Below are 27150 nucleotides of genomic sequence, written 5' to 3' on the forward strand. Positions count from 1 at the left end.
GAAATGAGCACAAACAGGCCTCCTTGAGTTTAAAGAAGCAGAGTGAAATTTTGTTAAACTTAAACTCTAATTCAGTTAACGCCTACGGATACATGCCGTGCCCCACACTAGCATGCATACGCGATAAGCCCATGCAGATAGAGGCAGAAAAGAGAAGAAAAATAAAGTGAAAAAGTTTGAGGTAATATCAGAAGAGTTTCTTGTTACTGTGCTTCGAGCTCACTGTAGTCCTTTTGTAGGTAGTGCTTACTTGTAGGTAATTCTTGCTTTTCTTTGGGGCCCAGTATTTTTCTTAAACCTTGTTCACTAAGGGACTTTTCTCTCTTGGGGTTCATATATCTTCAATGGGTCTTCAGTTCCATGAGAAAGAGATAGGAGCAGACAGGAGAGAGGTCTTTTCAATGCAGGAGCAGACGGCTTTCTCAGTTTAAATTCTCTCTGGCAAGTTCAAATTCAAAAAACTCCACAGCCACTTAGTCATGTGACTAAACTGGTCTGATAACTTCTGTTTGTGTATTCGGCTATCTTAGCAGTTAACCTGGAATGCTAGCCTCTCCACCTTCGACGTCTGGTAATCAAAAGTCCATTGTGGATTAAATTGGAGCAAGGAGTGGCCCCTTTGTCCTTTCCAAGTACTATCTGTTACTATGCAAATGTCCTTCCAGTCAAGGGTCTGTTTTTTTTTTAAAGTTATTTCTTTACCCCACTAACAGTTTAAAAATCATTGTGCACATGGCGAAATATGTGTCTCATTCTTGGCAGGTGGGGGCCTACATGAAAACTTAAATAAGGTTAATTATGAGGGCTTGAAGACGGAGCTGGCTAAAGTAAACTGGAGATTAGGTTAAGGGATAGGTCAGTAGAGATGCAATGGCAGACATTCAAGGCGATATTTCATAACACTCAGCAAAGATACATTCCAGTGAGAGAGAAAAATTCTAGGGGAAGGACACACCATCCGTTGCTAACTAAGGAAGTTAAAGATAGTATCAAATTGACAGAGAAAGCCTACAATTTAGCAAAGAGTAGTGGCTAGTCAGAAGATTGGACAGAATATAAAAACAGCAAAGAATGACAAAGAATAATGAGAGAAAAATTGAGTGCAAGCAAAAGCTAGCTAGAAATATAAAAACAGATAGTAAGAGTTTCTACAGGTATTTAAAAAGGAAAAGAGAAAGTAAGGTGAGTGTTGGCCCCTCTTGAGAGTGTCTGGGGAGTTAATAATGGAAAATAAGGAAATGGCAGAGGAATTGAACGGATTTTTTTGCATCAGTCTTCACTGTAGAGGAGACGAATAACATCCCAGAAATAATTGTGAATCAAGAGTTGAAAGGGAGTGAGGAACTTAAAACAATTACCATCACCAGGGAAAGGGTACTGAGAAAATTATTAGAACCAAAAGCTGACAAGTCCCCAGGTCCTGATGGACTTCATCCTAGGATCTTCAAAGAAGTGGCTGCTGAGACAGTCGATGCATTGGTTTTAATTTTCCAAAATTTCCTAGATCTGTAAAGGTCCCATCAGATTGGAAAACAGTAAATGTAACTCCGCTATTCAAGAAAGGAGGGAGACAGAAATCAGGAAACTACAGTCCATTTAGTTTAACATCTGAAATAGGGAAAATGCTGGAATCTATTATTAAGGAGGTTGTAGTGGGTCATTTAGAAAATCTCTGCAATCAGGCAGAGTCGACATGGTTTTGTGAAAGGGAAATTGTATTTGACTAATTTATTAGAGCTCTTTGAGGGAGTAACAAGCAACGAGGATAAAGGGGAATCTGTGATGTGGTGTACCTGGATTTCCAGAAAACTTGACAAGGTGCTACATCAAAGATTATTAATCAAAATAAGAGGTCATGGTGTAGAGGGTACCATATTAGCAAGGGTAGTGGATTGATTAGCTAACAGGAAACAGAGAGTAGGCATAAATGGGTTGTTTCCAGGTTGGCGAGCTGTAACTAGTGGAGTGTCACAGGGATCAGTGCTGGGGCCCCAACTATTTACAATCTGTCAATGGCTTGGATGAAGGGATGGAATGTATGGTAGCGAAATTTGCTGATGACACAAAGGTAGGAGAGTAAGTTGTGATGAGGACATTACGGGATATAGATAGGTTAATTGAGTGGGAAAATATTTGGCAGATGGAGTATAATGTGGGACAGTGTGAACTTGTCCACTTTGGCTGCAAAAATAGAAAAGTTATTTACGGCTGCGCTTGCTGACAATGCAACCACTAGGTGGTGCTGTACTGGCACATGCGCAAATGCAGCCTGTTCCACTAAAACGTCTCAGCCTGTGACGTTCAGGCAGCTGCCAGGACTAAAGATGGCATTGCTAAAATAATCACAGAACGGCAACGTAAACCCATTGCAGCACACAATGGGCGTAGAGAGCGGGGGTGGGGGGAAGAGAGCCGAGCGGTTGGTGGGGGGGGGGTGGATGTGAAGTGGGGGGTGGGGAAGAGGACGGTGTTTTCAGAGTGGGCAGAGGGGGGAAAGCGGAGTGTGGGGGGGGTGGTGGGTGGGAAGTGGGTAGTGAGTGGGGGGTGGGGAGGAGGACGGTGTTTTCAGAGTGGGCAGAGGGGGGAAAGCAGGGTGTGGTGGGGGGGGGTGTCAAGTGGGGAGTGAGTGGGGGGTGGGGAGGAGGATGGCGATTTCAGAGTGGGCAGAGGGGGGGAAGCGGGGTGGGGTGGTGGAAGCAAGGAGGAGAGCTTTTCTTGCGCATGCGCCACTTAGTCTTGCCATAGCAAGACGTTCCGCTCTCCAGCCAACCCCCACACCTGCCGCAACCAAGGTCTTCGGCCGCTCTCTCCCTGCTCTCCCCACCCCAACCCCCCCCCCCCCCGCGCTCTCCCTGCGTTACGCAATGACGTCATCTGCTCATGCGCCAACCAGTCCTGGCAATGCGGAACACCACGCACGCGCAGAGAGCAGGAGCCCGTTTGCGCAGCCTGCCGCAGTCTAATGACGTCAGCAGCCGCATCCGTTGTCAGGAATCGCTTTGATTATTTAAATGGAGAGAGATTGCAGAGGGATCAGGGTGTCCGAGTACACGAAACACAAAAAGTTAGTATGCAGGTACTGCAAGTGACTAAGAAGGTAAATGCAATTTTGTCATTTATTGCAAGGGGAATTGAATATAAAAGTAGAGATGTTTTGCTGCATTTGTACAGGGCATTGGTGAGACCACATTTAGAGAGTACCTTGTACAGTTTTGATCTTTTACTTAAGAAAGGATATAATTGCACTGGAAGCAGTTCAGAGAAGGTTCACTCAACTGATTCCTGGGATGAGAGGATTATCTTATGAGTAAAGGTTGGACAGGTTGGGTCTGTATTTCTTGGAGTTTAGAAGGATGAGAGGTGATCTTATTGAAACTTATAAGATCCTGAGGGGCCTTGACAGGGTGGATGTTTTAAGGTGTTTCCCCCTGTGGGAAAGACTAAAACTAGGGGGCACAGTTTAAAAATAAGGGGTCCCTCATTTAAGACCAAGATGAGGAGAAATTTGTTCTCTGAGGATCGTGAGTCTGTGGAACTCTCTTCCTTGGAGAGTGGTGGAGGCAGGGTCATTGTTTTTAAGGCAGAGGTAGACAGATTCTTGACAAACAAGGGAGCCAAAGAGTATCCGGGGATCAGCAGGAAATTGGAATTGAGTCCACAAACAGATCAGCCATGATGTTATAGAATGGCAGAGCAGGCTCGAGTGGCTGAATAGCCTATTCCTGGTTTGTATATATGCTTATATACGGAAGGTTTTTTGGGGAAACATCTTTTGCATTTTAAGCCTTTCATCAGCTACAAAATCAGGAGAAAGGATGATTTGCAGTTTCAATTTGCTGTGTTTTTCTGTGAAGAGAACGTTGTTGATGTGCAATCTGGTGATGTAATGTGTAGCAGGTCTTTTTCAAAGTGTGTGAAGGACCTTTAGTGGCAGTAAAGGGAACTGCAAGCCATGTTCTAATGCTTTACAAGCACATAAGATGCAAAGCAACAGTGGCTTTACGTAACATCAACCAGTTAACTGATGGCTGTATAGTTTATGACCATGAAATCCTTTTTCGCAGTGACTTGAGCACATCTAAAACTCTGCTGCCTGTACCCTAACTCGTGCCAAGTCCCAGTTACCTGTCATCCCTGCTTACTGACCCACATTGGCGCCTGGGCTGTTAACACCTTGATTTTTAAAGTTCCTATCCCTCCCTGGCCTTGCTGTTCACTATCTCTGTAACCTGCGGCATTCCTTCAACTTTGACCTTTTGTGCATCCCTGATTTCCTTCACCCTGCCAGTGGTGGGGGTGCCTTCAGCCATTTAGACCCTAGGCTCCAGAATTCCTATTCCCCTCTGTATCCCTCTCTTCCTTTAAATAAAAGCAATCCTGAAAACTTCTTTGACAATGCTTTTGGTTACCTGTCCTAACGTCTTGTCCCTTTAGCTTGGTGTCAATATATTTCTGCTAATGCTCCTTGCTGTGGTATGTTTTACTACATTACAGGCCCATGATAGAATAATCATTCAAGGACACTGATGGGCTGAATGGTCCCTTTTATTCCAGACTTTGTTCTGCTCTTGCTCAGATAGCTTGCAGTGGAAATTTATATTTTTTCCAACCATGTACATGGAATGTTGCTCTGATGTTGGGACTGAAGCACCTTTTTGTCAGCAGAGAATGCTATATCCTCACTTATGCATGAGATTGATTTACCCATTGGAAACCAGGCGGGTGAGCAGTTGAGAGTGAGTTTGCATGGAATGAATCACACTCCTGCCCCCCCAAAAAAGGCAGGGATCCACGCAAGTGGAAATGTAATTTTTAAAAAGCTTTGTCTGCAACCAGCTCCCATTTAGATGTATTTGCATTTTTTGAAAATTTCTGTCGACTTCTCTGATGGTTTGTAAAACACAACCATGAATCATGGATTATCTCTGAACCATTTTGACAAAGGCCTTATAGCATATGTTTCTCCAGCTTGAATTCATCAGTAATGTACAAAATTGAGTGTTTTTTTTTAAATGGCTTTTGCTAGATAACGCAAGCGCAAAGGAGATGTTAGACTTCCTGGACCTGCTGAAGTTCCACATCGAAGTCTGTAACCACGAATCCATTGTGAAGTTGCTTGGATGTCGGACGGAGAGACTTCCCCTGCACCTGTTACTGGAGTATGTGAGTGGGGGCTGCCTATTGCACTCCTTGTGGCAATTACGTGAGGTTTGTGAATTACTTTTTTTTTGTCTTTTTTTTTTAAGAAAAAAGCTTTCGAAGTTAATTGTTGAAATGGTTTCACTCAACCTGGGAGGGCTATTATTGCTTCATTGTAAATAATTATATCATTTTGGTGCTATAATTGAGCATTTAATGAGGTATATCTGAAAGTGTCCATTTCTTAATTATAATTAAATAATGATCAATGGCATCATCAGCACCAAATCCCCACCATTGACCAGAAGCTTATCTGGACCAGCCACACAAGTACCAGGGCGGATCTGAGGCTGGGAATCTTGCAGCGAGTGACTCACCTCCCGACTCCCCAAAGCCTGTCCACCATCTGCAAAGCACAAGTCAGGATTGTGATGGAATACACTTCACTGGCCTGGATGCGTGCAGCTCCAACAACACTCGAAGCTCGACACCATCCAGGAAAACCCCCCACTTAATTGGCACCTCATCCTCCACCTTCAACATTTGTTGCCTCCGCCAGAGGAACACAATGGCTGCAGTGCGTATCATCTACAAGATGCACTGCAGCAACTAGTCAAGACTTCTTTGACAGCATCTTCCAAACCTGCGACCTCTACCACCTAGAGGGAAAAGGGCGGTAGGTGCATGGGAACAGCATCATCCTGAATTGGAAATATGTTGGTGTTCCTTCATTGTCGTTGGTATCATATTTATGGTATCAAAACTCATGATTGTAAACACCTCTATTAAATCTCTGCTCTAAGGTGAACAATCCCAGCAAATTGATAGTCATTAGAAGGGAATGAAATCATTAGTTTTGTATCTAAGTTCCTACCGTATAAAAACAAGGTGGTAGCAATTTTTAAAAAGAAAAAATATGGGGTCCTGGGCTAGTACAGGCATAGAGTACTAAAGTAAGAAAGTTATGCTCAAACCTTTATAATTCACTGGTTAGGCCTCAGCTGGAGTGTTGTGTGCAATTCTGGAAGGAGAGGGTGTAAAGGAGATTGACAAGAATGTTATCAGGAATTAGCGAGTTCAGTTATCTGGAGAGACTAGAGAAGCTGGGATTGTTCCCCTTAGAGCAGAGATTTAATAGAGGTGTTTACAATCATGAGTTTTGATAGAGTAAACAAGGAGAAACTGTTTCTACTAGCAGGAGGGTCAGTAACCAGAGGGCACAGATTTAAAGTACTGGTAATTAAAGAACCAGAGGGGAGATGAGGAGAAATTCATTTTTTATGTAATAAGTTGTGGTGATTTGGAATTGGTAACAATGATACAATTTTAGCTGTCCTCCAGTCTTCTGGCACCACACCTGTAGTCAGAGAGGATTGGAAAATGATGGTCAGAGCCTTTGCTGTTTCTGCTCTGGCTTCCCTTAACAGCCGAGGATACATTTCATCCAGGCCTAGTGATTTATCCACTTTCAAAGATGTTAAACCCCTTAATAGTTCCTTTCTTGCAGTTAATTTCATCTAATATTTTACCCCCCTGCTCCCTGATTGTAATGTCTGTATCGTCTCTTTCTTTTGTGAAAACAGATGCAAAGTATTCATTAAGAACTATGCCAATGCCCTCCACCTCTGCACACAGGTCTTATGGTCCCTAATGGGCCCTACTCTTTCTTTAGTTATCTTCTTGCTCTTTATGTATTTACAAAAAAAAAATCTTTGGGTTTTCTGTGATGTTTGCTTGCCCATATTTATTCATTTTAATTTCCTTTTTAATTTTGCCCCTACAGGTTTTATACTTGTTTAGGCATACTATAATATTGAGCCCTCTGTATGTGTCATAAGCTTCCTTTTTTTTTCTTTATTCTCTCCTTTTAAGGCCCTTGACATTCAGGGCACTCTGGATTTGTTAGTCCTATCTTTGCTTTTTCAGAAAATACTTGCTCTGAACTCTCACTATCAGTTCCTTGAATGCCTCCCATTGCTTTGGCATGGATTTACCTTCAAGTAGCTGTTTCCAGTTCACTTTAGCTATATCACATCTCAGCTTAGTAAAATTAGCTTTTCCACATTTGGGAACTTTTATTCCTGGTCTATCTTTGTCCTTTTCCATAACTACCCTAAATCTAACTGAATTATGATCATAGTTTTAGGAATGGAGCTAAGTCCAGATCCACCCTCTCTCTTGTGTTGGGCTTGCTGCATACTGGCTAAAAAAAGTTTTCTTGAATGTATTTGAAGAATTCTGCTCCCTCTTTGCCTTTCATACTAATTCTATCCCAGTTCATATTAAGGTAGTTGAAATCCCTCACTATTATTGCCCTATTGTTTTTGCACTTCTCAGAGATTTGCCTATATATTTGCTGTTCTATCTCCCTCTGACTGTTTGGGAGTCTGTAATACAGTCCCAGTAGTGTGATTGTCTCCTCTTTGTTCTTCCGTTCAACGTATATAACCTCATCTGATGATCCTTCTACCACATCATCCCTACTCACAGCTATAATTGTTTCTTTAATCAATATTGCGAACCCTCTCTCTCTATTTTGTTTGAAAACCCTGTAACCAGGAATGTTGAGCTGCCATTCTTGCCCTCCTTCAGCCATGTTTCAGTAATAGCTATATATCATAATCCCACATGTCAATCTGTACTCTCAGCTCCTCTGCCTTATTCCCTAGTCGTCTTGCATTGAAGTATATACCATTTAGCACTGTCAAGCTCCCTTATCCATTTTCTAGCCTTTGTTTCCTCTGCCTTCCAAACACACTTTCTAGTTTTCTGCCTTCCATTTCCCACTTTTCTTCTCTTCCTTCTAAATCTGCTGTCAGGTTTCCATTCCCTTGCCAAGCTAGTTTAAACCCTCCCCAACAGCACTAACAAAACCCTCTGCGAGGATATTGGTCCCGGTCCTGTTGAGTTGCAACCTATCCAGCTTCTACAAGTTCCGCCTCCCCAGAAACTGTCCCAATGCCTCAGGAATCTAAAGCCCTCCCTCCTGCACCATCTCTACAGCCATGTTTTCTTCACCTTGATCTTCCTATTTCTATATTTACTAGAACGTGGCACTGGGAGTAATCCAGAGATTGCTACCTTTTTGAGGCCCTGCTTCTGTCTCCTAGCTCCTTAAATTCTGCTTGCAGGACCTCCTTCCTCTTTCTGCCTATGTCGCATTTGTGCTGATATGGACCACAACCTCTGGCGGTTCGCCCTCTCCCCTCAATATCCTGCAGCCGCTCAGTGGCGTCCCTAATCCTGGCACTAGGGAGGCAACGTATTATCCTGTAGTCATGTCTGTGACTGCAGAAGCTCCTGTGTGTTCCCCTCACAATCTAATTGCTTTTCCACTCTTCTTCCTCACTTGTGCAGCTGAGCTACCCATGGACTTGGCTGCCTGAAAGGGTGGAGGAAGCAGCTTCAAGAGTAACTTACAAAGGGAAATTTAATAAGTACCAGTAAAGGGTAATTTGCAAGGCTTTGGGGGAAGAGCAAGGGCAATGGGATTAATTGGATAGCTTTTTCAAAGACCCAGTACAGGTGTGATGGGCGGGATAGTCTTTTTCTGTGCTGTATGATTCTACCTAATGTTGAGCTTGTGCAAGACCTTGGTTGCAGTTCTAAAATTGTTAATCGTGAGTCAGATTATTTTCTCCATTAACGTTGCTTAGTTATTAGTTCAGTAAGTTCCTCCCCTTGACTATTTTTAAGGTTCCTTTTTACTGCAGGTGTTTTGTTCTCTTCTACTGTGAGAATAGATGCAAAGTAATCATTTAACAAATCTGCATTTTTATCTGTTACAGCTTCACTTGCATCTGTCTGTAATGGGCCCACATCCCCGTTACCATTCTGTTTCTCTAAATATATTCCTGAAAAGTTTTTTCGATTAGCTGTGATATTCATTGTAACAACAACTTAGATTTATATAGCACCTTTCACGCAAGAAAATATCCCCAGGCGCTTCACAAGAGCATAATCTTGGTGTATTCCCTTAAATTTAGAAAGTTGAGGGGTGACCTAATTGAGATGTTTGAAATGACAAAAGGATAAAATAGGGTAGATCAAGAAACTATTTTCAGGTTGGAAGAGTTACAATAATGGAGGCAGAATTGGGATGTTGGGGCTTTTTCACTGGAGCTGAGAGGGTTAAAAGATGACATGCTGGAAGTCTTCAAGATTTACCGATGGGACTCTGATAAAATGAGTAATGGTAGATTTATTCTCATGACAGAGAGACAGTAATGAGGATCGCACTTAGGATAATCACAAAGAATTAAAGGAGAGGGTAGAAATATTTCTTTACAGAGAATGGTTAGAATTCACTTCCACAAACCATTGTTCAAACAGAGCAGATAAATACTTTCAAAAAGGGAAACTAAATTGAACGCAAGAGTCAAATTGGACTAGGTAGCTCATGCAGAGAAAGACGGTGGCATAGACTTGATGGGTTGAATGGCCTGTTTCTGAGCTGGACTGTGTTATACCTGATAGTTCTCTCTGATTTTCTGACTACATTTGTCTTACAAATACTAAGGGAGAATATACATCTTTCCCCTCTTCACACACCTGCTGTTCATTTCTAGACCATGAATGAGAATTGTCTTTTGCAAAAGTTGTTAAAACCACTAACTGCTTATATTCAATGTAATGAGCGTTAAAATACTCTGCAATGAGCATTTTGTTTTAATTCCAATTTACAGTTTGCACACTCTTTGTATGTGATGGGAATAAAACCAATATTCTATATTCATGGAATTCAATGTTTGGATCACTGAAGACTTTACCTGGAGTACCCTGTTTATTTATCTAATGTCTATTGAATTGTCTTTTCTATTAATAGACTGAAGCTAGATCTGGAGGAGTGGTACTGAACCTCACGGAGAAAAGTGTGTACAGCATTGCAAAACAAGTAGCATGTGGACTGGTAGGTTTACTGTTGGAATTCCGCTTTAACTTGTGCACACCAGAGGTCACGGTCAGATCCATGATGAATTTCTGCTCTGCATTTTTACTGGTGAAACTGGGTAGATACAACAGTTAGTCACGACCAAAGATTTACAGGCAGCGAATTTTAAGTTAGAACTGCTTAGTCTGACTGGGTAGTACTGGTTCATGTTCTTTTATATGAGGCTTGAGTTTGAATCTAGCCCAAACTCTGGGAGGAAAGCCTTCTTTCTTCACCAGCTGGCCTTAAGGGTCTGAAGTAAAATAAGTTTGGGAAGTTTCAGGTAAAATCTCTAATCGGATTTGACCCTCGAAAACAAAGCTTCCCATAATGTGGATTAACTACAGTTTAACTAGTGTAGCAAATAATCACTTTCAAACTTGTTGCGATTTGAGACATCTAATCAGATTAGAGGTAGTTATTCTGCACGCAGTATTTTGCTTTTATTTTAGTGTTTAATTCACTGCCACTTGTCTTCCTGGAATGCCTACCTTGAAGTTCTGCTCTTCTCTCTGATGGGATTTTCGTTTGTCTCTTTTACCTTGTTCACCTTCATTGCTTTCTATTTCCCTCCTGGTGTTTGATAAGGTGTCTACCAAAACTCGTTTTCACAGCCACATCTCCTTCCTCAGTGACTGTCTCCGGCTCCGACTTATTCCACGTGGATTCCAACTGCAGTTTCACCCATCATGTTTTGAATCCATCCAGAATTACAGGTATCTCCGAGAAATACAACATTCCTCGGACTGTTATTCTCGCCTCATCCTGAGATCCACACTCAGTGCTATGTGCCGCCACATGTACACACTGGACCTCTCTCTCCAGCAGCACCGCCTCACCTTATCTCAAAGCTGTTCTACTCCGCAGTTTCATTTCATCTTTCATCTTATCCGACGCATGAACAAAAAACTTTTTTTCTTCCTTTCAGGCGTTAAGGAACGTAAGCTCCAGCAGCTGATGGGGACTAATGCCCCTCCATATCCTCCTTCCCCTTCACTATACCCTCTGGCCTCCCCCTTTCTGATGCTGAACACTCTGTGCTCAGCAAAGGATTCAGTTTTATCCCCTTAGGCCCCCACCTCAATGAATTTCGTGCTCGGCATGATGTTGAGCTCTTCTTTCATCGCCTCCGCCTCCCGGCTTACCTCTTTGACCAGGAGTCCTCCCCCCGATCAGCAGACCCATTCATCCGCCTCCAGCATTCTCCCTCTACCTGGACCCCTCCCCCTGGCCTCTTACCCGCTCTTGATCTTTTCATTGAAAACTGTCTTGAGACATTGGTCATTTCAATTTCTCTGCCCCCCACACTCACTCTAACCTGTCCCCCTCTGAACTTGCTGCACTCCGTTCTCTCAGGTCTAACCCCGACATGGTCATCAAACCTGCAGACATGGATGTTGCTGTTGTTGTATGGTGTACCGACCTCTACATTGCAGAGGCTCAGCGCCAACTCACAGACACTTCTTCCTACTTTCCCCAGACCATGACCCCACCACCGAACATCAAGTGACTGTCCACAGGACTGTCACTGACCTCATCTCCTCTGGAGATCTTCCCTCTACAGCTTCCAACCTCATAGTCCCGCTTCTACCTCCCACAGTATTTTGCTTTTATTCTGCACTCAGCCCAGGCTACAACTAACTAATTCAAAACTCTGCAGATGCTGGAAATCTGAAATAAAAACAGAAAATGCTGGAAATATTCAGGTCTGGCAGCATCTGTGGAGAGGGAAACAGTTAACATTTCAGGGCTGTGGGCTTTCATAGGACATGACAGATGCTGAGAGTTGTTGAGACAAGGAACACCTGATCAGAAATGGGGTGGGGAAGCAGAATCCGTAGTAGATTTTAAAAGGGGAGTGGATAAATGTTTACAAAATGAAAAGGGGAAAGGGCAGGGGAATGAAACCATGTGGGTGGGTTACTGTTTCAGAGAATCAGCACAGATGCCATGGTATGAATAGTCTCCTTCTGTGCTCTAGAATTCTGATGGAATTTTGAAGCTTTTTGGATGCCATTACATCTTTGAGGAAAGAATGTTAATTTTTGAAAGGCCAATTCATCAAATAATGATTCCAAGTTTATAAACTGGACTCAGTATTAATCAACATTAGGCATTTAGGGTTAATCATGGATTTGTAAAAGGTCTGTCTGACTAACTTGATTGAATTCTTTGAGGTATCAGAGAAGGTTGATTGAAGTAGTGCAGCAGATGATGTATATATGGACTTTCAGGAGGCATTCGACAAAATGCCGCACAGGAGGCTTATTAAGAAGGTGGAAGCCCATGGAATTAAGGAGAACATGGGAGTATGGATACAAAATTAGCTCAGTGACGGGAAGCAAAGGATGGTGTTGGATGGATGATTATCAAACTGGGCAGTGGCCATTTTATTTTCCATTTTTCTGAACAATCTAGACTTGGGTGTAGAGCAGTATTATAAAATTTGTAGATGCTATGAAACTTTCCAAAGTTGTAGGTCATGATGAGGATAGTTCTAGACAGGGTAACAGACAGGATGGTGAAATGGTCAGAAACATGGCAGATGGAGTTCAATGTGGAGAAGTGTGAAGTAAAGCACTTTGGGAGGACTAATATGGAAAGACCATTTACTATAAATGGCAGGTTTTGAAAAGTGTAGATGAGCAGAGACACCTTGGTGTTCATCTACATAAAACCCTAAAGAGTGGCGGGCAAGTTGATAGTCTGTGAATAAAACATATAGATTAATTGGGTTTGTAAATCACTGGTTAGGCCTCAGCTGGAATATTGTGGAGAATTCTGGGCAGCACACTTCAGGAAAGATGTAAAGGCCTTTGAAAGGCTGCAAAGGAGGTTTATCAGGTTGTTAACAGGAATAAGAGACTTCAGTTATGAGGAGAGATGGGAAAAGTTAGGACTGTTCTTCTTGGAACAGGGAAGGTTAAGAGATGACTGATTGGAAGTTTTGATGAGAGAAAAACTGTTCCCACTAGGTAACAGACTTGTCGATTGGTAGTACTCTTCCCTTTGAGTCAGCAGCTTGTGGGTTCAAGTCCCACTCCAGGATTTGAGCAGAAAAATCAAGGCTGATACTCCAATACAGTACTGAGGGAGTGCTACATCATTGGAGGTGCTGTCTCTTTCAAATTAGATGTTAAATCGAGGCTCCATCCACCCTCTCAGGTGGACAGAAAAGGTCCCACAGCACTATTTTAAAAAAGAACAGGGGAGTTGTCCCTGGTGTCCTGGCCAATATTTATCCTGAAATCAATATCACGAAAAATTGATTGTGTGGCCATTATCGCATTGTTGTTTGTGGGAGCTTGTTGTGTGCAAATAGACAGCTGTGTTTCCTACGTTATAACAGTGACTGCACATCAAAAAGTACTTCTTTGGTTGTAAAGTGCTTTGGGACGTCCAGTGGTTAAGGTGCTATATAAATGCAAGTCTTTTCTAGGGATTGGGCCAATGACAAAAGATCTAGAGGGGAAATGAGAATTATTTTTCTGAGTTGTTGGAATCTGCAACCCTCTACCTGAACAAACCCAGCTGATTCCATAAATAATTAAGAGTTGGTCAGGCTCTTGGGGATGAGGAACTTAACAGGGTTCGGGACAAAAAGATGGGGATGTGGAACTAGCATGACTGCACTTTCAAAGAGTCAGCACAGGCACCTTCACTGTCACTGGGTCAAAGTCCTTCCGAACAGCAATAAGGGATGGGCAATTAACATACTGCATGTAATTGTATTGAATTTGATTGGGAACCACTTTCAGCAAAGTAATTATAAACTAAAATATTGAGTCATGCCTGTAATCCTCTGTCTTTCCTAATCCCCGGACTTTCAAGTGGGGAAGATTAAATGTTTATAATTCTCTGAATTACTGAATGCAATTTGGCCTCTTGCAGTGCCTTTGTAAACCTCTGGGTGGTGCTGTGTTAACACGTTTGAACAATAGAACTGAATAAAGAAACTAATGCTAAAATGGGAAGCAAGGAAAAAATAAAACCGCAATCTTAAAACTTCCCTGTTTTTATGTACATAGCTATTTTGTCCATTTCTGCACAGTTAAAGGAATGCTTTCTCCACAGATTCATAAGCTGCTGTCCCTTTAGATATTAGCACACACCTGAAGTCTTCCCATACTTGGCTGTAACTGGTCTTGTTCTGGGAACAGAGCCCTGTATCTTCCAGTCTGCAAAAGACTTTAGCTCCGTTCCATTGCATAGCAAGTCCTTTGTAATGCTTTTCCTTTTAGGTTTTTGAACATTAATGTATGAAAGCTCTTTTGAAAGTTTTTTTTTCCCCTGTGGTTTTGTTTTTCAAGCTTAGTTCAGTGTCCCTTCTAGTGATGTCTTTGTGCCTTGGCCTACTGAGATGTGATGATTTGGAGATGGTTGAATAGGTTCTGGCTTCTTGTGATAATGGCTGGTTTCAGGATTTCAGTGAATATCGTGGAATCTTGCCTATGATCAATCACGTTTTCATTTCTTCTTTTATGCTAAGTTCCAATAATTCATGTCTTTAAAGATGTTTAGCTTGATCCAATTCTTTCCCTTGTCTAACTGTCTGCTGTATTGGCAAGAATGCCCAACAGTGATTTCTTGAGGCTGAAAGAGCTCCTGGTGGCTCTACCCTTTAAGGAAGCCTTGTTCAATCACCAGTACAGCCGGGGAGGACTGGTGGGTGTGACAATCTGAAGATGTACAAAGAAAGCAATGTGTGAAGCCAACTGGTATGTCTAAAGGAGGAGGTACAGTTGTCCTCTTCACTTTCAAAGCAGCAATGTTGGTCAGTCGGTCCAACATTAACTGTTTCCAGTACCTAGAATGAGGCTAAGGCATAGAGGCTAATGACTAGCATTGCTACAGCACTATTATTATCTTGCAAAAAACAAGTATTTTTGTATCAAACATCAAAAATGAAATATTTAGATGTCAATTGTGGCTCCGTTGCCTGCACTCTCCTGAGTCAGACGGTTGTGGATTCAAGTCCCATTCGAGAGACTTGAGTGTAAAATCTAGGCTGACACCCCAGTATGGTACTGAGGCAGTGCTGCAGTGTCTGAAGTGCTGTCCTTCTGTTAGACATTAAACCCCAACTATTTTCTCAGATGGACATAAATGATCCCACGGCACAATTTCAAATAAGAGCAGGGGGCTCTCCCCAGTGTCCAGCTCAACATTTATCCCTCAACCAATGTCACTTAAACACATTGGGCTGGATTTTACCAAGGCCATGACATCGGGCTCCTTGGCGGGGCAGGGTGGAAGATGGTTGCAGCAGAGGCCCGCCACGGAGCACGACGCTGGGAGGGCTCGGCCCATCCTCCCGGTGGTGGCTGCCTCCCATCACCGCCCCTCGCCACTGGGCGACGGGACCTCAATTTCAATACTTAAATTTGAGATGAATAAATCTAAATGAACTTACCTGCAATCTTGCAGGCCCGCCACGAACCTCAGTGCGGCAGTTGGCACTCCCACGTCTTCAATTCCCCGTCTGGGGAAAGCTGGTGTGACATTGGAGGGAGGGGGGAGGAATTGAGATTTTCAGTGCCGGGGTGGGGGTAAGCAGATAGGGTCAAATAAACGTAATGAGTGTAGGGGATGGTGGGAAGGGGTGAACTTTAACCTTTGTGCAGTCTGGTATGGGGAAAGGTCAGATTTAAAATGTAAGTGTTTTGGGAGGGGAAGAGCAAATAATTAATGTAATTTTTATTGGGGGTGGGAAAGGGGCATTAGAATTTTATTTGATAAATTTGTGGTGGGGGGGGGAGATATATCTTTTAAAAACTTAAATATATCAGCAAGGCAGTCTGCCCTTTACAAATGGTGTCAGCGCCTGCCCACAAGCAGCTAATGCCATTGCTGGTGTCAGACAGCCCGCCCTCTCCACGTGATTGGTGGGGTGGGGGGGGTGGGGGGTCGTGCCGACCAGCTATTTAAATGTTCTGCCGTGCGGGCCACAATTTGTATTGAGCTCGCTGCCGGGAGTGACGGTGGGCTGTTAAAATCCAGCCCATTATCTGGGTAATTATCTAGCCTTTTGTGGAATATTGCTGTGTGTACATGGAAAGCTGAATTTCCCTAAATTACAACACTTCAAAAGTGGTTGCAGCAATTGACTCACCTCCTGACTCCCCAAAGCTTGTCCACCATCTACAAGGCACAAGTTAGGAGTGTGATGGAATACTCTCCACTTGCCTGGATGGGTGCAGCTCCAACAACACTCAAGAAGCTCGACCATCCAGGACAAAGCAGCCCGCTTGATTGGCACCCCATCCACAAACATTCACTCCCTCCATCACTGGTGCACCATGGCTGCAGTGTGTACTGTATACAAGGTACACTGCAGCAATTCCCCAAGACTCCTTTTGACAGTGCCTTCCAAACCTGCAGCCTCCACCTCCTAGAAGGCAGCAGGCACGTGGGATCGCAAACGACTGCAAGTTCACCTCCAAGTCATACGCAATCCTGACTTGGAAATATATCGCCGTTCCTTCATCATTGCTGGCTCACCACCATCTTCTGAATGAGAACAAATAAAAAATATACCTCCTAAAGCATCTCAGGACATCCTGAGAAATGGTAATAATATCAATACTGATATATTAATATTCACATCCTTACAGTGAAAAGTGAGGGTGGGAGAGGGCATATGCATCAGCATCAACCAGTGGAGGTATAATAATCTGATGTACCAGAAGAGCCTTTTTTAGACCATGGCAGGATTTTCTATGGGCACTCTAGAATGTAACAATTCCATTGCTTTGCTTTGGGCAAAGTTTTTTTTTGAGTGGATTTAGTAGATCTAGCAGCCTAATGCATCCCTCCTGACTTGTGTCTTGTTCCCCATATATGGTCCACGACAAAAGCAATTTCAGAGGACTTGATCCATGGCAAGATAACCTTGCATTGTTTTAAGATGTAAAAATGTTATATAATTGAAGCGAACAATTGCTATCTTTACCAAGAAGCCTCCTTTCAACATTTGTGTCTCTTACTAAACAACATCTCTATCTGTCTCTAATTCTAAACTGGGACTGGTTTGTACAGATTATCTATTTCACCTATAGGTGCTCTACTTTCGATTTCCAAAACAACATTGTATGGTTTTGATCATCTGTTTCCAATGACTGCCAGTTCCATTACTTGATTTGGTTTTTGGGCTTCTGTTTCTGACTTATATGATTATAATAATGACGGAAAACATTGGCAGACTGCCTCCCGTTCCTCTCCGCAGATTTTACAATTTTTGGTATGTAATGTTGTTTGGGCCACAAGTTTTGCATGCATGGAGAAGGGAACTCAGAGCTACACCATAGAGTTTACATTGATTAGTCAAAGACCTACTTAATACATTCATAGGCTGCAGAGATCCTCCGAATTCAGCTGGCAAATTCTTCATGGATAACAATTAAGAGTATGCTGCCAAGGTAAAGAAAGTGTTTTACCCTTTGAGTCATGTTCTACTGGAGGTATTTGGATCACAGCAATCTGATTGATGGAGGATTTGAGATTTTTCATAATTAATTGAGACTATATTGCAAATTATTCACTTTGACCTGAAATTATTTCTTCCTGTGTGTTAGAATGCTGTTTGTGAGTCAGGTCTTTGATGATGTTTGTTTGGACTTCAGTCACCTGAAGTTTGAACAACCAATTGTCTGTTCTTGTTTGGAAGCACATTCCACATCCTGGATTCTTCATGGTATCGTGAAATATAGCTGCAAAAATCACCAACCAAAGTCCGGGACAGGAATCGATGCATCTTTGATAAACGTCATTAGTTATGGTAAAAGATTCAGATACCACCACTCCCCCAAGGGCATCGAAAGCATGACACAAACCTCCAAAGCCCTTCTCTGTTCTTGATACCAAAGGCTTTGGTTAGATCAGTGAATATGGTGAAAAGAATATTGAAGTTCTGAAGATTTCTCTTGGGTTTATGACCACCAATCTTGAATAGAGTGAAGCTGACTTGACCTTTGAATAAAAGGACAATTAATGTCACTTTCGGGGCACTGGGTGCAGTGGAGTTGCTTGGAGACCATAAGGTGTCTCTAGCTCCAACACTTGCCATGATTACAGCCCACTAATATTGACAAGATGATCAAAATTCACATTCTAGCCCCGGTTGCATTAGGCTGGTCATTGTCAGTCATTTCAGACGAGGAGGAGAGAACTGATTGGACAACAACACTCGAGAAGCTTGACACCATCCAGGACAAAGCAGCCCGCTTGATTGGCATCACGTCCACCACCTTCAACATTCCCTCCACCACCGGCGCACTGGCAGCAGTATGTACCATCTACACGATGCACTGCAGCAACTCACCAAGGCTCCTTAGACAGCACCTTCCAAACCAGCAGCCTCTACCACCTAGAAGGACAAGGGCAGCAGATGCATGGGAACACCACCACCTGTAAGTTCCCCCTCCAAGCCACACACCATCCTGACTTGGAAATATATTGATGTTCCTTCATTGTCACTGGGTCACAATCCTGGAACTTCCTTTCAAACAGCACTGTGGGTGTACCTACAGGCCAAGGACTGCAGCAGTTCAAGAAGGCAGCTCACCACCACTTTCTCAAGGGCAAATAAGAATGGGCAATAAATGCTGGCTTAGTGATGCCCACATCCCACAAATGACCGAGTTTTAAAAAAAAAAAAATTAGCAAGGAGCTGCGGATTTGTTTTTGGGGGGATGGGAAAATTGGAAAGAAACATTTACAAATGTGACATTTCATGTCTCCTTCCTGCCTTACAAAATAAAAAGTTCTCCAATTTGTAGGCAGGCGGTTCTGTCATTTCTGCAAAAATGTTAAGCTGTTGTCACTGAGTCAGATTAATAGAATGTCAGGGACAAATTCACTGGTAATTTGTAAATCGCTACTATAGCTTAAAATAGTTTCAGAATTAGTTAGTAGATCAGTTAGGTTTCTGGAACAAAACCTCTTTAGTATCTTTGTCGTTTTATGATAGCTGGATCTTTTTTGATGAAATAATTGGTATAAGCTGGTCTTTGAGAGAGATTGGAAATCCTGGCTCTTGTTGGTGTCATCTGCAGATTAACTGTTGTTCAGTTTCTTTAGCAGAATCGCAGTTGTATTCTCATTGAAACCCAGTTGAGTAAGACTTCAAACACTGTACATCCAAAACATTATTCAGACTGTCTATCCATTTGGAACAGGATTATCTGACTACAAAGCACAGACTAATCCATGGGGATGTTGCTGCCCGGAATATTTTGATCTATGAAGATCTGACTGTTAAACTCACTGGCCTGAGTCTGGCCTTTGATGTTTACAAAAGTGGAACTCTATCGTCCTACAAAGCAGCCCAGGTTCCGATTAAATGGCTTGCGCCGGAGAGGGTCATAAAGCGGCCAATCACAGAAAAGAGTGACACGTGAGTACAAGAACCTTTTCAACTGGGAAGGAAGGAGACAGTTCCATCAGATCCAAGTCATTGAGAGATGCAATATGGGTGCATGGTGGGAAATGGGTACTTTATCGTGTTACGACCTCAGTGAGACTATTGGCGTTAAAACGCAAAATATGAACTTCCCAGACCAATTTAAAGAATTACGTGACAAGATTTTGCATTTTAAGGCTTGTTTATAGTGACTAAATTAAAAGAAATTCCCATTAACTAAATAGTACTTTGTAAGCAGCTGATAGCTCAAATTACAGAGAAAGGTATTTTCTTCACTTATTAGAACACTTGAAAAACCTATAATCTGTGTAAACAATTATTTCCCCTTGCTCATTGTTGATGTGTACATCAAAATGTTGAAGAGCCAATATGAGACCTAAAGCCTGCTTTTCAATAGTGGAGTAACTGTGCTCCTACTTCTATATCACACGAATGCATGAGCAAGGAGCAGGAGTAGGCCACTCGGCCCCTTGAGCCTGCTCTGCCATTCAACAAGATCATGGCTGATCTGTAAAACCTCAACTCCACGTTCCTGCCTACCCCTGATAACCTTTCACCCCCTTGCTTAACAAGAATCTCGCTACCTCTGCCTTAAAAATATTCAAAGACTCTGCTTCCACCGTCTTTTGAGGAAGAGAATTTCAAAGATTCATGACCCTCAGAGAAAACATTTCTCCTCTTCTCTGTCTTAAATGGGTGACCCCTTATTTTTAAACAGTGACCCCCTAGTTCTAGATTCTCCCACAAGAGGAAACATCCTTTCCACATCCACCCTGTCAAGACCCCTCAGAATCTTATATGTTTCAATCAAGTCACCTCTTACTCTTCTAAACTCCAGCGGATACCAGCCTAGCCTGTCCAACCTTTCCTCAAGACAATCCACCCATTCCAGGTATTAGTCTAGTAAACCTTCTCTGAACTGCTTCAAATGCATTTACATCCTTCCTTAAATAAGACCAATACTGTACAATGCCAATATGTTACCCACCCCCCCTCCCCCTACACCATGAGCTTTTATTTTCCTCAATAATCTTTGATGTGGTACCTTATCAAATGCCTTCTGGAAATCTAAGTACAGTACAGTCACCGGTTCCCCTTTATCCACAGCAGATGTTACTACTTCAAAGAACTCCAATAAATTGGTTCAACATGATTTCCCTTTCACAAAACCATGTCGACTCTGCCTGATTACCTTGAATTTTTCTAAGTGCCCTGCTATAACGTCTTTCATAATAGCTTCTAACATTTTCCCTAAGACAGATGTTAAGCTAACTGGCCTGTAGTTTCCTGCTTTCTGTCTCCCTCCCTTTTTAAATAAAAGAGTTGCATTTGCTATTTTCCAATCTAATGGAACCTTTTCCTGAAGCTAGGGAATTTTGGAAAATTAAAACCAACTATCTTACTAGCCACTTCTTTTAAGACCCTAGGATGAAGTGCCTCAGGACCCAGGGACTTGTCAGCCTGCAGCTCTAACAATTTGCTCAGTACCACTTCCCTGATTGCCATTTTCTTGAGTTCCTCCCTCCTGTCCATTTCGTGATTTACAGCTATTTCTGGCATGTTACGTGTATCCTCTGTCGTGAAGATCGATGCAAAATACCTGTTCAATTCATCTGCCGCCATCTTATTTTCAATTATTAATTCCTTAAATTCACTTACTATAGGACCGACACTTTCAAATATCTATAGAAACTCTATCTGTTTTTATATTTCTAGCTAGCTTTCTCTCGTACTCTAATTTTTCCCTCCTTATTAATCTTTTAGTCATTCTTTGCTTTTTTTTGCTTTTTTTGGCATCAATAGTGAAAATTTGGTGCCATTGGGATGGGTTCATTCATTAAAATGGCCTTTAATTTTTCAAATATTTGATATGATTCTGCCCACTGGACCGTCACACCCTTTAAAAAAAAAAATTAGTCAGTCGGGTAAGTACTGTAGTGAAGTTGAGAACAAATTTCCGGTAGAACCCACACATTCCTGGGAATTACAGTTTCTCCTTTTTGTGTTGGGGACTGGAATATCGCCTGAACTTTAGCTTGTCTAGGCAACACTTGACCTTGAGTGCCCTAAATAGCCTGAGCAAATTCGCTCCTCATTAAGTTTACTACCAAATTGGCTTTCTCTAACCTGTTGAACAGAGCCTTTAAGTGTTCAACCTGATCCTCCCAAGTGCCACTGTATACCAACAGATCATCCAGGTATATAGTACAATTGTTTAATCCAGTAATCACCTGGTTAGTCAACATTTGAAATGTGACCTGTGCATTTTTCATGACCTTACACTGAATAGGCCATCGGTATCACAAAGGCAGAAATTTCTTGAGCTTGGTTAGTCAAGGGGAGTTGCCAGTATCCTTTCAGTAAGTCAATCTTGCTAATAAAGGCTGAATTCCCCATTTTGTCAGTACAGTCCTCAAGTTGTAGGATTGGATAAGAGTCTGTTTTAGTTATTGCATTGACATTTTGATAATCAATATAAAATCTTTTGGAGCCATCCACCTTTGGTACGAGCACCATAGGAGAACTCCAGCTACTTTGACTAGTTGCAATTATATCATTCTTTAGCATGTATTGACCCTCCTCTCTGCCCTGAGCCAATTTATCAGGAATTGAGTCAATAAGGGTTCTGTTTATTGGATGTAGCTGTCCCTACATCAACCCCATGAATAGACAGGAGTTTGACTGTGTTTATCTGCACATGCTGTTTTAAACTCTTAACAGCTAAACTATGTCCCTTTTGATGCTGTTCAAATAGTGTAGAACTGTATCAAAAATTTCTAACACGTCTGTGTTTGCCGGTTTCACCACAGGGGGTTCAATCTGAGAGTTCTCAATCTCTGCCCCTTCATCTAGTTCATTAAATGTTTTAATCTGGTCTTCTGTTATTTGACATACATTTACTGGCTGACAAGGATCGCGGTCATAGTATCTTTTCAGCATATTCATGTGACATACTCTTTGCCTTTTCTATCTGTCTGGGGAGTAAACAAATAGTTCACCTTCTTAAGTTTCCTCTTAATGAAGTAAGGTCCACTGAACCCGGTTTTCAGTGGTTCCCCTGACAAAGACAACAAAACTAACAACTTGTCTCCAGGTTGAAAACTGCCTGTCGTAGCTGTTCTGTCCACTTGGGTTCTCATCACTTGCTGAAAAATCTTGATGTTCTCTGGCTATCTCACAAGCTGTTGACAGTATCTCTCGAAATTCCAGCACATAATCTAAGAGGGCATTTCCTCTTCCTTTGCTAAAATTCTCTCCTTAATGAGTTCAAGGGGATCCCTAACTTCATGCCTATAGACTAATTTAAATGGTCTGAAACCATTGGGCTCACTTGGTGTGTCCCTGGTGGCAAATAATAAAAATGATATCCCCTTATCCCAATCATAAGGATATTCAAAACAAGAAGCCTTTATCATGCTTTTAGGGTTTGGTAATGCCTTTCCAAAGCACCTGTGACTGCGGGTGATAAGTGGATGATTTGAGCTGTCTCACTCTGAAATTACTCATGACCTCTTGAAATACCCCTGACATGAAATTTGACCCCTGGTCTGACTGAATTTCTTTTGGCAATCCATATCTAGCGAAAAACTGAATTAACCCCTCAATCACGACTTTTGCTGCGATCTCTTCTGCCTAGTGGACAAATTCATGATCGTTGGGAGAAACTTGTGACCTGACTTTAGTTGTGGGTAAGGGTCCGACACAATCCACAAGAATCCTATCAAACGGTTTGTCAAAAGCAGGTATCGGGATCAATGGGGCTGGCTTAATCGAAGGCTGTGGCTTCCAAAATACCTGACGTGTATGGTAAGTTCTGCAAAATTCAACCACATCCTTATGCAAGCCTGGCCAATAAAAATGCTGCCTTGTCCTTGCCTGAGTCTTTCGAATACTCACATGACCTGCCACTGGGATCTCATGGGCAATTCTCAAAGTTTCACTACGATACACAGGTAAAAGAACAATCTGATGAACTGTAGCCCAGTCCTCATCAGCAGGGCTCTGGGGAGGTCTAAACTTTCTCATTGGAATATCAATGGGCGGCACAGTGGTTAGCACCGCAGCCTCACAGCTCCAGCGGCCCGGGTTCAATTCTGGGTACTGCCTGTGTGGAGTTTGCAAGTTCTCCGTGTCTGCGTGGGTTTTTGCCGGGTGCTCTGGTTTCCTCCCACCACCAAAAGACTTGCAGGTTGATAGGTAAATTGGCCATTATAAATTGCACCTAGTATAGGTAGGTGGTAGGGGAATATAGGGATAGGTGGGGATGTGGTAGGAATATGGGATTAGTGTAGGATTAGTATAAATGGGTGGTTGATGGTCGGCACAGACTCAGTGGGCCGAAGGGCCTGTTTCAGTGCTGTATCTCTAAATAAAAAACAAAACAAAAATCATTCTTAATAAAATAGCATTCGGGGACCTTTTCAGCTTCTGCCTCAGAACACACCATCTGAGACAAACTTAAGTCAGGTCTGTCTGTTGTGCCTCAATCAAAGACAATCTGCCAAACAGTTCACCATTGCTAGCCTTGGAGGCTTTTCCACCAACATCTGCATGCAAATCCTTGAGAAAGTTTCAGTCAACGAAACACCCAAATTTTCTTCCACAACAATTGAATCCTTCTCATCTTGTTTAATCTTATAAACCTGGGATCTTGTCACTAAACAATCTGGGAATATTCCAGGAAATTCTTCCTGCAAAACTTTGATTTCAGCAACCTCAACTGGCTTTTCTGAAACTACTGGAGACACCAATACCTTATCTCCAGCTAAGTCATTCCCTAGCAACAAATCGACCCCTTCAATATGCATATCAGGGACGATTCCCACTGTTACCAGACAGGTGACTAGATCACATAAAAATTAACTTTATGCAGTGTAACAGATAAATAACCCCCTCAATGTCCTGCATTATAATTTTCACATTCATTGCACTACTTGAGGGAAAATCTGTATCCTTGACTATCATTAATGATTGGGTTGCCCCTGTAACTCTAAGCAGCACAATCGGCTTGCCTGCCTCATCTGACAAATGTGGGAACACCCTTACCCCTGAGCACATCTTCTATAACCTTTAGGGACCTGATCTAGTTCATTAGCACACAGGTGAGCGTACCTCTGCTCACTATTCAATAGCACCACCCATTGGGCCATCCTTTTAAGGACAGGCTTTCTGTAAACCTACTACAGTTTGCCTTTTAACTTCCAGCATTCTGATTTTATATGCCCTCTTTTCAAAAATAACATGTTGGTCTCTTGACTCAACCCTTGTCTCCTCACTATCTCTCTTACCACTCTGAGGGTTGCCTGTTTCCTCTCCTTTACTCTTGTTTTCTCACTAAAACCAAATCTCTTCTCATTATCAATCCTATCTTTCCAACTTCTCTGAAAGTTTCCAAACTTTGGGCTGTAACTACTGCTTTTGTGAGTCAATTCATAATCATCTGCCATTGCTGTGGCATTCCTTATTTTATTCTTTCCATGTGCGACCTTATTCTTGAAAGGATACTATTTTTAAATTCCTCTATTAAGATTACTTCCCTGAGGTTTTCAAAGCCTTGTTCAATCTTCATGGACCTATACCATCGATCAAATATCATTTCCTTCTCTCTAACAAATTCCAGAAATGTCTGACCCTGTGTTTTTTAAATTCCTGAATATTTGTCCGTAAGCCTCTGGTACCAACTCCTAAACATTAAGAACTGCAATTTTAACCATTTCATAGTCACTTGACTGTTTCTCTGAAAATGTTGAATATACCTCTAAAGCTTTACCACTAACACACTTTGCAATAAAATTGTCCAACTTTCTTTCGGCTATTGCAACTTTGTAGCAATTTTTTCAAAGGACACAAAAATACATTTCAACTCGTTTCCCTAAATCTCTAAATTTAGGCACAAAGCAAACATTCCTGGCCAAATCAATACCAGGAGTTCAATGGGATTCATCCTCAAACCTTCCTGCCGCTCCCTGTTCACATAATCTAAGCTTTTCCATTCTCACTTCGTAGTCGCATCAATTTTCAGAATTCTTCTTTTTTCTTTTTCCTCCCTTTCTCTTTCAAGTTCAAGTTTTCTCATGTCAAATTGTAATCGTCTGTCTTTTCCCCTTTTCCCCACTTTCCTTTTTCGCTTTCTTTGTTTGCTTTTTCTCTTTCCAGTCTCAGCTTTTCTAACTCAATTTTGGCTAGTTCCTCTTGAACACTAGCAGAAACACCCTCCTCTTTTACCAGCTTCAAGCAAGGAATTATCTCCACTTTCCTTGCCCCTGGGCTTATACTGACCCCCACGTGTGCTGCCATCACGACTAAATTGACCTTTCTCAAGATTGGCAATACACTGAGAGTCAAATCTCTCAACAAATTCTTATATATTAATATACATATTGATTTCCCACTGAACCCAGCCAATATAAATGTGAAATCTTGTTCATTTAAACTCTGGAAAATTCCAGACAACTTGTTTTACAGCCTCTGAATTTATATGCTGTATTAGTCCCCAATTTGTTATGACTTCAGTGAGACCATTAACGTTAAAACATGAGATGTGAACTCCAAGACCAATTTAAAGAATTACATGTCAAGATTTCATGTTTTAAGACTTTTATTATAACAACTAAACTAAAGGAAGTCCCCATTAACTAAATAGTACTTTGTAAGTAGCTGACACCCCAAGTTACAGAGAAAGGTATTTTCTTCACTTATTAGAACACTTGAAAAACCTCACACCACTCTTTTATATATTACACAGTCCTCCTTGATGGTGAAATCTTTGCAGTTAAAAGTCCAAAACTCCTCCCAGTTGCAATGTGCTGGATCTCCCAGATCTTTCTCAAAGTCAGCCTCCCCCTTTGTTCACTTCTCTGAGCACTTTCAACCTGGATGTCCGTGAATAAGACGATCCCTGATGGTCCTGTTGGTCTTTTACTTCTCCGCAAACCTCAACTTTCAAAACAGGTTTAAGTCTTCACAGCTTTTTGCTGTATCTGTCTTCTAAGCGCAGGTGTTTTTCCCCCCCCACCTCTCTCCATTGAGGCTGCCACTGCTGGGTGGTCTTCCTCACAGCCTGTCTGTCTTCAGAAAATCAGTTGAATTTATTTCACATCAAAAGTCAATATCTAACTATCCTTTTCCAAGATGCAAAGTCCACAAGTCTGGCTACAACAGAGCCACCCAGGCTTTCCATTTGCTCCCGGAGTTAGCAGCTGACATTCATTTGCATCCAGGATCACTAACTCCTTGTTTATGATTTGAAAGTCTGGGAGGATGAAACCCATTGTTCTTCACATATTATACCCCTGCGGTCTCTGCTTTTCAACAAAAAGTCTTTGATCTGGTATCTTTGTTGTCCTGGTAACCAAGATTCCTATCTTGTCCTTAAGCAGAGTTGATGTGAGGTCACTTGACTTCTATGACTCCATCTTAAACTACATTTTAAAAAATCGCAGTTTTTAAAAACATAATCATGTTACCAAATCCAGCATTCATAACAATAGATTCTGGACACCACTGAGGCATTATTGAACTCTGTGGTAGGAGAGCTGCTGTTTTTATTTCTGGACTAATTATCGTTTGTGGACTAGTTCATGACACATGCAGAGGCCATGAGGTGGAGAACTCAGTCAAAGGTAGTCAAATGTGCCAGTGCCATGTCACAGATGTTAAA

General features: G+C 42.0%; 1 protein-coding gene across 1 annotated transcript in view; it reads left to right on the forward strand.

Moving 5' to 3' along the window:
• Positions 1 to 27150, forward strand: part of si:ch73-206d17.1 (tyrosine-protein kinase STYK1) — a 58425-nt gene that overhangs the window by 16317 nt on the left and 14958 nt on the right. The window contains exons 4-6 of the mRNA XM_068016811.1: positions 5027 to 5208; positions 9965 to 10048; positions 19246 to 19463. Of these exons, the coding sequence (XP_067872912.1) occupies positions 5027 to 5208; positions 9965 to 10048; positions 19246 to 19463 (484 nt within the window). The remainder of the gene's footprint in view (positions 1 to 5026; positions 5209 to 9964; positions 10049 to 19245; positions 19464 to 27150) is intronic.

Source organism: Heterodontus francisci, chromosome 37 (assembly GCF_036365525.1).
Source record: "Heterodontus francisci isolate sHetFra1 chromosome 37, sHetFra1.hap1, whole genome shotgun sequence".
Classification (NCBI taxonomy): Eukaryota; Metazoa; Chordata; class Chondrichthyes; order Heterodontiformes; family Heterodontidae; genus Heterodontus; species Heterodontus francisci.